This window comes from Mastomys coucha, unplaced genomic scaffold, assembly GCF_008632895.1.
Source record: "Mastomys coucha isolate ucsf_1 unplaced genomic scaffold, UCSF_Mcou_1 pScaffold22, whole genome shotgun sequence".
NCBI lineage: Eukaryota > Metazoa > Chordata > Mammalia > Rodentia > Muridae > Mastomys > Mastomys coucha.
In genome coordinates this window covers 154,679,840-154,693,647 of record NW_022196905.1, presented here as the reverse complement: position 1 = coordinate 154,693,647, position 13,808 = coordinate 154,679,840, and the positions used below count along the sequence as shown (strand labels likewise).

Below are 13,808 nucleotides of genomic sequence, written 5' to 3'. Positions count from 1 at the left end.
ACACACACACACACAACACACACACGCACACACACACACACACACACACACGCCATCCTAGGGGATCCTTTTACACAGGGTTGTTGTACACACAGACATATAATTAAGTTCAGGACAACAAATGAAGCCAGAGGCTGTTGGAGAAAAGCCCCCTGCTATGTGCACAGAGGAGGGCTTAAGTTCTCTTTCTGCAGGGTTGGAATGCTGAAACTGTCTTTGGCCAGGTGCCTCAAGAACTTTCTTTCTCTGTTGCCTAATCATCATTTGGCCAATCAACAGCCCATTCATCTATATCCATCCAATCAGCCTCCTGGTCACAATCACACAATGCCGCAAAGATAAATGGCAGGGACATTCAGCTGTGGTGCCACACATTTGTCATCCCAGAATAAAGGAGGCAGAAATGGGAGCATTGCCAGGGATCGAGGCTAGCCTGGGAGACATGGTGAGGCTGTGTATATGTATAGAATACAGTAGTGTGGCCAGTGCTCCACCCTTGCAGGATGGCATTTCTTAGGGTGGGTATGCAATTTTTTCTTATGTAAAAAGAATATACTTGAGTGCATATATTTGAGAAGTCACAGGGCTGCATTTCCTTTCTGCAGCCTGGAGTGGAACCTCTGGGTCCTGTGAAAACTTCATGTCTAACTTTCAGAGAACGAAGAACTTCCTTCCATAGTGGCTTGCACTCTTTTAGCCCAACAAGTTTTCAAAAGCACATCTTTTTCTTTTCTTTTTTAAGAGGGTGTGTGAGGGCTGGCGAGATGGCTCAGTGGGTAAGAGAACTGACTCCTCTTCCGAAGGTCCTGAGTTCAAATCCCAGCAACCACATGGTGGCTCACAACCATCTGTAATGAGATCTGACACCCTCTTCTGGTGTGTCTGAAGATAGCCACAGTGAGTTACGCCAGAGCGAGCGGGGCCTGAGCGTGAGTGCGTGCGGGCCGGCAGAGGTCCTGAGTTCAATTCCCAGCAGCCACACACATGATAGCTCACGGCCATCTGTACAGCTACAGTGTACTCATACACATAAAATAAATAAATCTTTAAAAAAAAAAAAAAAAGAGGGTGTGTGAATGTTTGGCAGCCTCAGGCACCTGCCAGCTGCAAGGTAACACCGATCATCAGGAGCGCTCTTCTCTCACCTTGAATCCTGGGAACCCAGGGATCCCGTGCAGACCTGGGTCTCCTTGGTCGCCTTTCTTTCCAAGCTCCCCATTGACCCCAGGAAAACCCTTGGGTCCCGGCAGTCCCGGAAGACCCCCGAGGACCTGGCCACACTGGCAGTCTCCAGCTTCACCTGTAGTGATCAGGACAGGGATGCGTATGTTAAGCTGGGCTTGGAATAGCCCGGGGTGGGGTCGCGGGGTGGGAGGACAGGTGAGGGGGTCTGGTGGGAAGACCAGGCAGCCTGGACAGAAGTGCTGGGATCAAAGGCGTGCGTGGCCACGCCTGGCTTCAGAATGCCTTTTATTCTGCGTATACGTGGTGAGGTCATGGCTAGACTCTCATCCAGATGTAAGATGTTTCCTATGACCTGTACATAGCCCAAAGTTAACTTTAGTTTTGGTGTGGCCACTTTGGCTGCGGTCCAGCAAGTGATGGCAGCTGGGGGATTTCCCACTTGCTGTGCCGTATCGGCATATTGGTTCTCAGAATTTCAGATTTTGGAGTATTTCAGAGTTCAGATCAGAATGCCCGTCTTTTACCTTCAGAGAAATGAATGAAGGGTGGGGACGGAGTCAACTTGCAAGGGAAGGTGACATGGGGGCTAGGTTGGGGTCACCATCCTGACCTTCCCACCCTGCAGTTCTCACCTTTCCATCCTTTCTGCCCTCGAGCTCCTGGGAAACCTGAAGGTCCTGGGTAACCCACTCTCCCTTCCGACCCTTTCAGGCCAAACAGGTAGCCTAAGGAGAGATACATGGGACAGAAGCATTTGTGTGAGAGAGAGACAGCATCAGGTCCAGCGCAGCCTCTGGGCCAAGTCATCTCCAGGCCCACACCAGCACCTCCAACGACAGAGGCTTGGATAGCCACATGGCCATCGCCTCAGGGTAGAACAGAGACCATAGCCCGCAAATTAAGCTTTTCCATCAATGTATCAGACCAATGTCTTTCCCCTCTGTCCGCCTCTGCCCAGACCTTCCCACTTCTCCTCTCACCTAACTTTGCACACATGAACACACATGTAAACCTGCAAACATGGGGTCCTGGTAACTAACGGGAAATCTCCCAGTTGGTAATTGGTACTAGGCATGGCTGACCTCACTGAATGACCTTGACCCCAACGTTCCTCTTCTAGGTCCAATTTTTTTTTCACTAAGGGTCAGAGTTATTGGTCACTACAGTGCCCAATAATTGCACATATGTATATCAGGTGACCAGATGAGACTCCATTAAGGCCTTTGGGAAGACTGCCACCTGGTGGCGGACCTGAGGTTGCTCATTCGGCGAGATTGGCTGGGAGTGGGAGCTGAGCACCTCTGGACTCCTCTGCTTCTCACTGTCTTACTCTGTAGCCCAGGCTGACCCTGAACTTACGGTGACCCTCCTGTCTCAGTCTCCCAGGTGTCAGGATGACAGGGGTAAGCCACCAAGCCTCATCATTGTTAAATCTATGTTCGCTGGCCATAGCTCCAGTGAACATGCCTAAACAAGGTAGACGCTTGGGACGACACAGGAATTAGAAAGGATATGGAAGCATTGCCTTCAGAGGCCTTTGCTCTTGGGAAAAAGCATGGGATAGTTCGGGAGCTCCTAGGGAAGCAGAGGTTTGTAGAAGAGGCCAGCGAGCATTGTTCTGGGTAATCTGATCTGGCCGCACATCTAACACAGTCTCTCACTCACTCATTCATCCACCACGAGCCAGTGCCTGAGCTATGCCAGGCAGCAAGCCAGGAGCTGTATTGGCACTGGGAAGCCGGCCTGCCTCGAGCTGACGGCTGAGATGCAGGGACATAGCTAACACGTTCAGCAAACAAATGTGAAGTTTCAGATTCTAGCTAGCGCTGTGAGAGGACATTTGGGAGCAGCCGATTTAGAACGGGCGGTGTCCAGGGAGGTCTTTCTGAGGAAGTGTCATGAACTGGGGCTGACAGAGGGGAGCTGGCCAGGCAGGGAGCCGAAGGGCTATCCACAAATGGAATGGAGGGACCAAATGGCCCCTTAGCAGTAGGCAGCCATGACCAGGGGGTGTGTAAAGGGTACACGGAGGAGTGTTGGTATGGAGGAGGGGAGAAGACTCGGGCTTTTATTCCTAAGGGCAAAGGGACTCCTGAAAGGACTTAAGGAGAGAGGCTGCACCACACATTGTGGGTCCAGTGAGGTGCCCAGAGACTCCTAGGTCTTGGCTCAAGTTCAGATGCTATGGAGGAACAGTGGGACTAGGGAATGTGTTGGCCAAGGAGGAGAGTGAGAGGGTAGAGATCTGCAACCTTGCTCTGGGCATTCTGAGGCTAGGTATTCCTGAGACCCAGTGCTGGCTGTTTCTAGTGAGAAGTTTCATGGCTGTAGCTCAGAGCACAGTGGAAGAATGGTGATGTTTTAACGGGGCGCGTTCCCATTGGAGAGTTTATCTAGAGTTTATGTAGGCACAGTGGGGATAGAAGGAACCAGAGGGAATTTCAGGAGCTTCATCAGTTATGACAGAGAGAGAGAGAGAGAGAGAGAGAGAGAGAGAGAGAGAGAGAGAGAGAGAGAGAGAGAGAGAGAGACAGAGAGACAGAGACAGAGAGAGACAGACAGAAAGACAGAGACAGAGAGACAGAGACAGAGAGACAGAGAGAGACAGAGAAGGTCAGAGAGAGAAAGAGTGACAGACAGAGAGAGGAGGCAACTGAGCAGTCCTACAAAGTGCCGGGAGAGTGGGAACAGTGGGCAGGCACTATGGAGCTGAGGAAAACCTTGCCACACAGGCAGTGCTGTGTGCCCGTGGGACCCTCCAGGAGCTGCTTAGTCAAGGTTGGGCCTTAGCCTAAACTGTCAAGCCCTCTTGACAGATTGAGAGAAAAGCAGATTGTAAATAGAAGGATTTATCACCTGGACTTTAGGAATGTTTAAAACTAGAGACCTGTCACCAAGGACAAAATTGCCTTTTAAAACCTGCACCAAGGACAAAGAGAGATGCTTTTCTTGGGAGTTAGTACGGGCTTTATGAATGTATAGCTGAGCCATGTAGATGCAACCTCTGTCTCTCCCCTGGGTTGTTTTCCTCTATTTAATTCATTCATAATTTTAAACAAGTTCTTTGGGATGTGGGAGCCCTCAGCATGACTTCCACGAAGAAGCCAATAGCTGATTCAGTCAGCTGAATTAGAAATGGTGCCAGCAGAGCCCTTCACCCGAAGGACAGCTGGCACCAAGGTTCCCTCGGATTCTCTGAATGACTAAGCATTCTGGATTTCAGCAACTGCAACACACAAAGTAGGACCAAACACAGTTTCTGAGAGAAGACTGCAAAAATTTCAGCTCTGAGAAAGGCTGAGCTCTGTAGGACTCCTGATTTCCAGTACTAACTGACGCACACTTGGAAAGGCCAGTGATTGGCTACTTTTCACTTAAGAGTTTGCTGTCAGAGCAGATGACTTGCTAACAATGTATCTCACAGAGGAAACAACGCAAAAAGGGCTTAAATCGGATGTCCTAACATTTTTAGTTGATAAACTTCTTACATGCGTCCCTCTTCTGTATACATCCCCCTATCAGCTGGTCATCTACAACAGGCTGCTATCTAGATCTGTTTGCTTCTGTTAGTTTATTTATGTCATTGAAGCCATAAACCACTTAGTGAGCAAAATTTATCCATGAAGATACTGGATGCTTGTGACAGGATGGAGTGACAGAGACAATGTCTTCATTCATGGTATGTGTTTATGTTTTTGACACATGTGAGGAAATATTACAGACACTACATACAGGAAGGACAGGCTCATAGACATTCATATGGTACACATGTCATCAATAAATACTTTCCTGTCAATATTAACAAATATAACTCAGATCATAAAACTACTTTTAGCAGAATAGAAAACATCAAAGATAGCTTTGCTCAGATGCATCATCCATGAAAATATCAACACAAAACTTTTCAAACAAATGTGGTATCTTCCCAATGAAAGAAATCTGGGCAAGTAGGCTCATATAAGTTAAAATGTCTCTGTGGAATCTGAATAGAAGCAAAGTGACTGGCTTCCTAAGTGTCTGCCAACAACTTCCCCTTTGGAGATGGTGTAGAGAAGGATTTTCCCAAAGCAGTTAAAACAGCCTCTGAACTTGAAGTTTAACTAAACCGCAACACTGTCCATTAGCAAACAGGATGCACTGCCCCATGAGGGGACGACCCGAGGAGAGGTTGCTGGAGGCGATGTCAGGGAGTTGAAGCCATTTTGGAAAGAAGTTCCTAAATTTGGGTCGATGTCACCCCCGAAAGAGAAAATGACCTCATATTTCCTTCCAGTGCCACATAAGCCAGTCTCTCCAGGAGCTGAAATGTTCCCATGAGGAATTTTTCAACATCTAATGTGTAACTGAACGCTACAGCTGAAGAGACCTGGCTTTGTGGATGGCCAGCTCAAAGCTATGGCATGTGTACCACTCAGTAGATAGAGTGTTCTTCACTTAAGGATGGCATGGACCATCACAACCTGAAAATGCTACTCTGGCTGAGTCAGGGACCATCCCAGCTGCTACGGAGAATCACCCTGGCTAACTCAGGTGCTGTGGGGCAGCAGGCTGGCCAAACCTTCCACCTCATCTGCTGTATACAGACTCTCCAGGTCTCCTGTCCCCCTTGGTCAGTGGCCACCATTCTTTTATGCAGCTATCTTTTCCTGTCATCAAGGGTTATCTCCTGTGACATTGGCTTTGCAGTGACTGGGAAGCTGATAATGACACACTGAGCCAGATTGCTGAAGCAAAGCAGAGGAGCTGCGAGTTAAGGAAGGAGACACCTGCAGAGGCCTGGGGGCCCCTGCAGCCACAGCTCGCTGTGTGTGTGTCATGGGATCACCGATTCTCTACAGACTGAGAGGCAATAATTGCTACCCCAGTTCCACCACACCCTCACTCATTAGCCTACTGGATCAACTCAGAACCAGCTTGCTTAGGCTCCCGGTGAACACAGCCACTCACCATCTGGTCCGGGTGGGCCTGCAGGCCCAGGGACTCCTTGGGGACCTGGTTTTCCATCAGCTCCTGGTGGGCCAGGATAGCTCGCTGGGAGGCCTGGTTCTCCTGAGAAGCCTTTGGGTCCCATCTCCCCTGGAAGGCCTCTCTTTGAATCTGAAATCCAAGAGCATTTGCAGCAGGTGAGTGTCCCTAAAGGTAGAGGCGTGCCAGCTTTCCTGTCACAGAGGGCTGCCTCAGGAACCAGCCTCAGGGTCTCAGAAGGTGATGGCCTTGGTACATTTTTTCACAAGTTGTCAACTTTTACAGCTTTTACAATGGCCTGGGATTGTGACCATTTGCTGACATCGTTGGACGGCACCCCCGGTTCTTCCATCCAGGCGCCAGATATCACTTATCACCCATCGGTGTCATAGTCTAACCTTGCTGGGCTTACTGTTGCATGTGCCTGTCATCTCCTCAGAGCTGAGACTACTCCATGAGAAGGACGGATGGAGCCACAGGAAAGCCACGTGACCAGCAAAGCCTGTTGGTCCATGTCCATACCCGAGTCCAGGTATGTTCTGATGCTATGAAACCCCATTACCTTCATCTCCCACAGATGGGCCTGGAGGCCCCATGGGTCCAGGGTCTCCCGGCTCGCCTCGGCTTCCTGGCTCCCCATGAGCACCTTGGAATCCTGGGTCACCTCTGGCACCTGCAACCAAGACAGGTCCCTTCAGTTAGGATCAGATCATTGTCTAGGAACAAGCCCATACCACAGCAGTGAGGCTGCCATTTACAGGCCACTCACTCAGGCATCCAGCTTCCCAGTAAGTACCCTGTATACAGAGAGAGTCGAATGCTGAAAATACAGGGGCCCCCAGTTGACAGCCCAGCAGGGGAAGATTCTGATAAATATATGACAATATAGAGGCACAGAGGATACCAAAAAGACAGTGGTTTCAGTGATTTCAGGAAGACCAGGACTCAGTGGCATTCTGAGCATTAAAACCTAGAATGTGTGCATCTAGGAAACGGAGACATTGCCCTTGCTCACAGATAGGGTGACCCGTTTTGAAACCACCAGGGAAGAGGGTCCATGTGAGGTCCCATCATACCCTGAGGCATTCGTACCAACCTTTCGCCAGGGATGGATGGGGCGAGTAGACAGGGGGTCCTGGGGGTCCTTGCTCCCCGCGTTCTCCCTAGGGGAGAGAGAAAACATTGTGAGCCTAGCCTTCTGGTGTCCTCTTAATTTGTATGTTGCCCAGGAGTGCACAGAATGTGGAGTTGGTTTAAAGATTTATTTCTTTATTTTATGTATATGAGCACACTGTAGCTGTACAGATGGCTGTGAGCCTTCATGTGGTTGCTGGGAATTGAACTGGCCCCACTCGCTCTGGTTGACCCCGCTCTGGCCCTGCTTGCTCCTGCCCAATGTTTTTATTTATTATTATATCTAAGTGCACTGTAGCTGTCTTCAGACACACCAGAAGAGGGCATCAGATCTCATTATGGATGGTTGTGAGCCACCATGGTTGCTGGGATTTGAACTCAGTGCTTTTAACCGCTGAGCCATCTCTCCAGCCTGTGGAGTTGGTTTAATTGGGCAGATTTTCTCACTATCCAACCTGGACTGTCCCTATGGCAACGGCTCTACCATGTGACTGCTGGGAGTCCCTGCATCCCAGCCACCAGACAAACATAAAAAGGAACACCACAGCATGTGAGGATCTCCCCGTGAAGCCCTTGCCAGGGGAATGGATGGCAGAAGTGCCTGGGAGACTGCAAGGATTCCGAGTCTCAGACCTTCATGGTGCTGACATGTGAGCCATCTGGTGAGGGGGGAGGTGGTAGGGAGACGCAGGGACGCCCAGCCTCATCTGTTCTGTGGAGCAGCTTCATGCAATCTCCAGATACACCCACGCATTTCCCTGATCTCCACAGACATGGCCTCTAGCAGGAAGGGCCACCCACAGGGCTGGGTCCTCTGCCCTGGATCGCCTCACCTTGTCTTTCCTCTCAGCCCTTAGGGTTAACCACACAAGTTCCATCCTCCATCAGGAACTGGAGGGCCCTCCCCTTCTCGTTGCTACAAAGTCAGCCCCCTGCTGCACTGGGCATGCCAAGTGGGCTGAGCAACACACAGCAGTCCCCTGCCCCCCAGGGTATCTCATCTCCTCTGCTCATGCTGCCCCCCCCCCGGGGAGCTCGTCTCCTCTGCCCATGCTGTCTAAGTGGGGAGCAGGACATCATCATCAGAAAGACATGAGTCACCTTGGGTCCTCGAGGTCCACTGGGGCCTTGGAAACCATCCAGGCCTCTGCTTCCCTAAAAGAGAGACATGGGAGACATGAGCTTATTATTTCCAGCTTCAGTGGGAAACTCCAGAAACCAACCCCATGCCACTTCTACCAGCACAGCCAGTGCAGCCACCAAGAATCCCCTCAATGGTGTGCACCTCCCCTGCCAGCACACGTTCACTTCCCTCACTTCAGATACACAAATATCTTTAAAGCTGCTTTTCTTGAAGCAGGAGCCAAATGTGGCCTGCAGTGCCTGTCAGACAGATTTTCCTCCCTTTGGGCTTTACATTTTTAAAGATTTACTTTATTTTATGTATATGAACATTTTTTCCTGCATGTATGTATGTGTACCATGTGGGTGGCTGGAGCCTGTGGATGTCAGAAGAGGAATGTTAGAAGGGGGGACTAGAGTTACAGATGGTTGTGAGTGACCGACTGGGTGCTGGGAACAGAACCCAGGTCCTCTACAAGAGCCCCAAATACTCTTAGGCAGAGACATTCTCCAGTGCTCCCCCACCCCCAACCTTGTAGTTTTTCTTAGTAATTTTTCCTTTGTGTTGGTGTTGAGAATACTGGGTGACGTGCTATGGAACTGGGCATGTGTCCATTCTGCCCCTGTGGGACTGTACAATAGGGACGGCTGCTCCTTCCATTAGCCACATCAGCATCCAAGCGAGCGCCAGACTGTGCAGGATTCATCTCCTCCTGCAGGGCAGCCACATCTGATCCATCAGCTAAACTGCCTTCATAACGAGTTTTGAAAGTCTCCAGTTGCCACCAAACAGAATCCTCAGAGCCTGTTCATGTGGAATTTCTCTATTCATTAAAAACAGAAACAAAGCCGGGCAGTGGTGGCACACGCCTTTAATCCCAGCACTTGGGAGACAGAGGCAGGCGGATTTCTGAGTTGGAGGCCAACCTGGTCTACAGAGTGAGTTCCAGGACAGCCAAGGTGACACAGAGAAACCCTGTCTCGAAAACAAAACAAAACAAACAAAAAAAATCAACTCAGGGGCCTTCGGGGAAAGATTTACCCCAGGATCCGCCTAAGAGGGCCATGGAGCAGGAAGAGAGATGCAGCATCATGATGATTCAATGATGATGCCCTTACATGCCTGGCCTGTGGGCACAGTCTGGCTGCTGCTCCTAACTCCCACATAGCTGGAAAATCACACCTTGTAGACATGATTTCTGGAGTCTAAACTGTGGTAGTCGAGTGGCCCTGTCCACACCCGGATGGTTTTTCCCTGTGTCCCACACTCACACTACACAAAGACTGTGGCCAGCGCACGGTCTCCAGGAGACCAGATTTCCATGAGCGCACTCTATAATAACTCCAGGATGGGAGAAGACTCCGCTGTCATTAAATACAGGTTTCCCCAAATGAGGGGGAAATAATTGCTTATTTTTTCAGAAAATGTAAGCATGAGACATCTTTCTGTCCCCTGCCTGGGACTGTTTACTTTTCTAGGTGTCCATGCCTGTGTGTCACCACATGCGTCCCCCTCCCCTCTCTGTGTACATGCACACAGGCCTTGGAAGAAGGCTCTTTGTTCTTGTAGGGAGGCTGGGGCTTCCCCGGGACGCACGGCCTTCTCTGTTTCCTCCCTCTCTGGCATCCTGCTTTAATGGGTCACCGTATGCACGCAGGCAGCTCTTTGGAGCTCCCTTTAAGTTCTGGCCCCTGAGGCCACCTCTTCAGCACATCTGGAAAGCTCGTGGGGAGGCAGCAGCTGGACAATGTGGTTTGTACTAGCGTGCAGTGGGATGAGTCATTTGTGTATGTCTGCCTGTTTCCCTGTTTTTTCAGTTGGATAAACTAGTTCTTCCTTTGACCCACTTACACACAGACGTCTGCTTCTTCCCAAGTCGCTGAGAGAAAGCTGGATGGGCATCCCTATTGTATTGTACCTAGGCAGCAGCATGGGGGTGGGGGTGAGGGTGGGGGCGGGGCGGGGGCGGGGCGGGGCGGGGCCAGGGCTTGCTGGGCCCTGTCTAGGATTCTAGTCTCCATAGGCCTCTAGTTCCAGAGGCAGCTATGCTGAGCCATGTTTCCAGACATGACAGCTCCTCTGTTTCAGTGAAGAGTGGGTGACGACATGCCACCGGCCCACCTCAGCAGTACACTGACTCTGACTTGTCTGAGCTTTGGGCCCAGTGCCCGCTTTAGTTGCCTTTACAGAATCTGCTCATTGCCATCCTTAAGCCAGTGGCGTTCTGGCCTTGGCTGTGGAGCAGGGGACAGCTGTGGCCTCTGCTGTGTTGCTTTCTGGGACACTCTTAGCACTAACTACCATGATAGGAAGTAGGGTTTAGTTAGTGTGTGGCCTCCAGCCTGAGTTTAGGAACAAGAACAGCAGTAATAGCGGTCTCCATGGTACACGGTCAATGCCAAGGTCTCTAGCTGGAGCCATGGAGGTCAGCCACCACACTAGGAGGCAAGACTCCCTGCTATCCCAGAACAGCCACATAGCTTCTCTGCCTCGGTTCAGCCTTTGGGCTCTTCAGTGTCACGTGCCTGCTTGCTGTGGTGATCTGAGCAGGGCTCAGGGGAAGCTAGGATGGCAAGGCTGCCTGATGGGAAGATGAGCCCTGAGTGCCCTGTGTGCGCACTCTGGGGCTGACTATGAGCTGACTGGAGCCATGGCTGGATCCTGGGGTGAGCTGATTTGGTGAATGTATATACTGCATCCCTGTGGTTTCCTGGCATGTTTGGGTGCATATATGTTGAGGTGTGATGACCCCTACATCTTGTCCATTGGATGAAATGCAGAACAGCATGGCACGAATTTGCTCAGAATTCCTTCATTGTCAAGTTCTAGTTATGAGCATGCTAGGTCACATGACCCTGGAGGCTGGCACAGATCTAAAGCCAGACCCCAGGACTTTCCTCTGTGGGTGACAGGAAGGTGTCGGGCTCTGTAGTAGGTGGGCTGAATTCATGCATACAATGAATGTTGTGAGTTAATTAATGATTAATTAGATGATAGCATTTCTATGTGGGCTTTCTGCTCCAGCTGGTATTTAGTTGTTGCTAAATCTTGTTTGGACCTGTAAAAAATTTTTTCATCCACATTTTTTTTTCTTTGCCATACTACAGGACAAAAGCAACTAGATCATCATTAAACATAAGCAAGTATCAAAGTATGTGCCGATCTCTAAAAAATAGAGGAGTGACAATAACAGGGTGTGAGGGTGTGAGGCCTGGTAATGGGGACCTAGAGGCAGAGATCTGGGGTGTGAGGCCTGGGGATGGGGACCTAGAGGCAGAGAGACCTGGGGTGTGAGGCCTGGGGATGGGGACCTAGAGGCAGAGAGACCTGGGGTGTGAGGCCTGGGGATGGGGACCTAAAGGCAGAGAGACCTGGGGGTGTGAGGCCGGGAATGAGGACCTAGAGGCAGAGAGACCTGGGGTGTGAGGCCTGGGAACAGGGACCTAGAGGCAGAGAGACCTGGGGTGTGAGGCCTGGGAACGGGGACCTAGAGGCAGAGAGACCTGGGGTGTGAGGCCTGGGAACGGGGACCTATAGGCAGAGAGACCTGGGGGTGTGAGGCCTGGGAACGGGGACCTAGAGGCAGAGAGACCTGGGGTGTGAGGCCTGGGGATGGGGACCTAGAGGCAGAGAGACCTGAGGTGTGAGGCCTGGGACTGGGGACCTAGAGGCAGAGAGACCTGGGGGTGTGAGGCCTGGGGATGGGGACCTATAGGCAGAGACCTGGGGTGTGAGGCCTGGAAACGGGGACCTATAGGCAGAGACCTGGGGTGTGAGGCCTGGAAACGGGGACCTAGAAGCAGAGAGACCTGGGGTGTGAGGTCTGGGGATGGGGACCTAGAGGCAGAGACCTGGGGTATGAGGCCTGGGAACGGGGACCTAGAGGCAGAGACCTGGGGGTGTGAGGCCCAGGGCTGGGGACCTAGTGGCAGACCTGGGGTGGGTTCTGTGGACAAAGCAACAGATGGATGGGGAAGTTGAGACAGAGGTTAATGTTACACCAAGGTCTCTGAGAGTTGGAATAATCAGTCATGAGCCCGTGAAAGCAGGGGACATCCTAAGTGACCTTTAGGGACAAATGCTGTTTTCTGAGATGCCACTGGTTATACACATGAGGTTTCAGGCCCAGAACATTTTGCATTAGACTTACTTTCTGTCCTAAGACTCCTTTTTCTCCATCAAGGCCAGGAAAACCCTGTGTTGAACAGAAAACACAAGCAATAAAGATTTAGGGCAGCCAATCAAGTTCCCCCAGAGGGCCGCATGACAGTGCCAACAACCATCGAGCAGCCCTGTGCTTTCAAGGTTTGGAAGAGCAGGAGCAGGTGGCCACACTCAACCTCAGGTAGCCAAGTCCAACCCCAAGTGACAAGGTGGCTGTTGATGCTCATGGCTCGGAAGGTGACACCTTCCTCTTACGGATGAACCTTCCCATGAGAGACATTTTTCTTGGACTCTTTAGGGGTCCAGAGATGAGCCTGCATCTTAGATACTCTTAGATACTGCAGTTCCTTACAAAGATTAGCCAGGCCTCAAACCAGGAGGGACCTCCTGGGCAGGAACACTGTTTTTAAAACTTTAGCACAAGGGGAACATGGGTTCATGGGTTGTAGCAAATGCATCTGAGGGATGTCCCTGGCAGAGACATGTCCCTGGTGGAGACAAGTCCCTGGTGGAGACAAGTCCCTGGTGGCTCCCTGGTGGCGGAGGCCCAGCTGGCTGGCTGTGCCCAGGGTAGGACAAGAGGGCCATGGGAAATCTCTACTTTTTGCTCTGCTTTTCTGTAAACCTAAAGACTGACCTAAAAACAGAAAATCTGTTTAAAAAGCAAAAAGCCAACTCGCCAGACAACCATGGTTATAAAATATGTGGCTCACCCGTATTCCTGGGAATCCCATGATGCCTTCCTCGCCTTTGGAGATTATGCCCTAGGAAAGAGAAAGCAGAGTGTGAGAGGTGCCTGGAGCGGAGCTCATCACTGGCCAGTTTGCAGCCTTCCTAGGCCCCTTAGTGACAGGATGGGGGTAGAGAGAGCACATGGCAGTGTGTTGGTCACCTTTACCCAGGATGCCACACAGTCACCACCACGGTGAGGAAGAACTAGGAAGATGAGTCAAACTGGACAAACAAGATGGCAGTGACCCCCGGGGCCCAGAGCAGAGGCCATCCTGATTTCCTCCCAGTCCCCTTCCCCACTTATGGCTCCAGATAATGCTAAGTATCCATATTATTAAATAAAATGCACTGTGTATCCATGATTGCATCTCACACAGAGAAGTGTATAAGAACACAGGACCGAGTACACCCCATCACTCCCACAGGAGCCCTGAAGATGGAGCAATCGCAGCGGGGAGAGGGGGGGCGAGGGGAGGGAAGGAGTCGTCCTTGAACTTACGGATCA

The 13,808-nt window shown here is 51.0% G+C and overlaps 1 protein-coding gene across 1 annotated transcript in view; it reads right to left on the bottom strand.

The window, feature by feature from the left end:
• Nucleotides 1-13,808, bottom strand: part of Col4a2 (collagen type IV alpha 2 chain) — a 143,484-nt gene that overhangs the window by 27,664 nt on the left and 102,012 nt on the right. The window contains exons 15-22 of the mRNA XM_031339026.1: nucleotides 13,285-13,335; nucleotides 12,558-12,602; nucleotides 8,386-8,439; nucleotides 7,247-7,313; nucleotides 6,713-6,823; nucleotides 6,133-6,282; nucleotides 1,818-1,910; nucleotides 1,146-1,300 (exon numbers count right to left, since the gene is read on the bottom strand). Of these exons, the coding sequence (XP_031194886.1) occupies nucleotides 1,146-1,300; nucleotides 1,818-1,910; nucleotides 6,133-6,282; nucleotides 6,713-6,823; nucleotides 7,247-7,313; nucleotides 8,386-8,439; nucleotides 12,558-12,602; nucleotides 13,285-13,335 (726 nt within the window). The remainder of the gene's footprint in view (nucleotides 1-1,145; nucleotides 1,301-1,817; nucleotides 1,911-6,132; nucleotides 6,283-6,712; nucleotides 6,824-7,246; nucleotides 7,314-8,385; nucleotides 8,440-12,557; nucleotides 12,603-13,284; nucleotides 13,336-13,808) is intronic.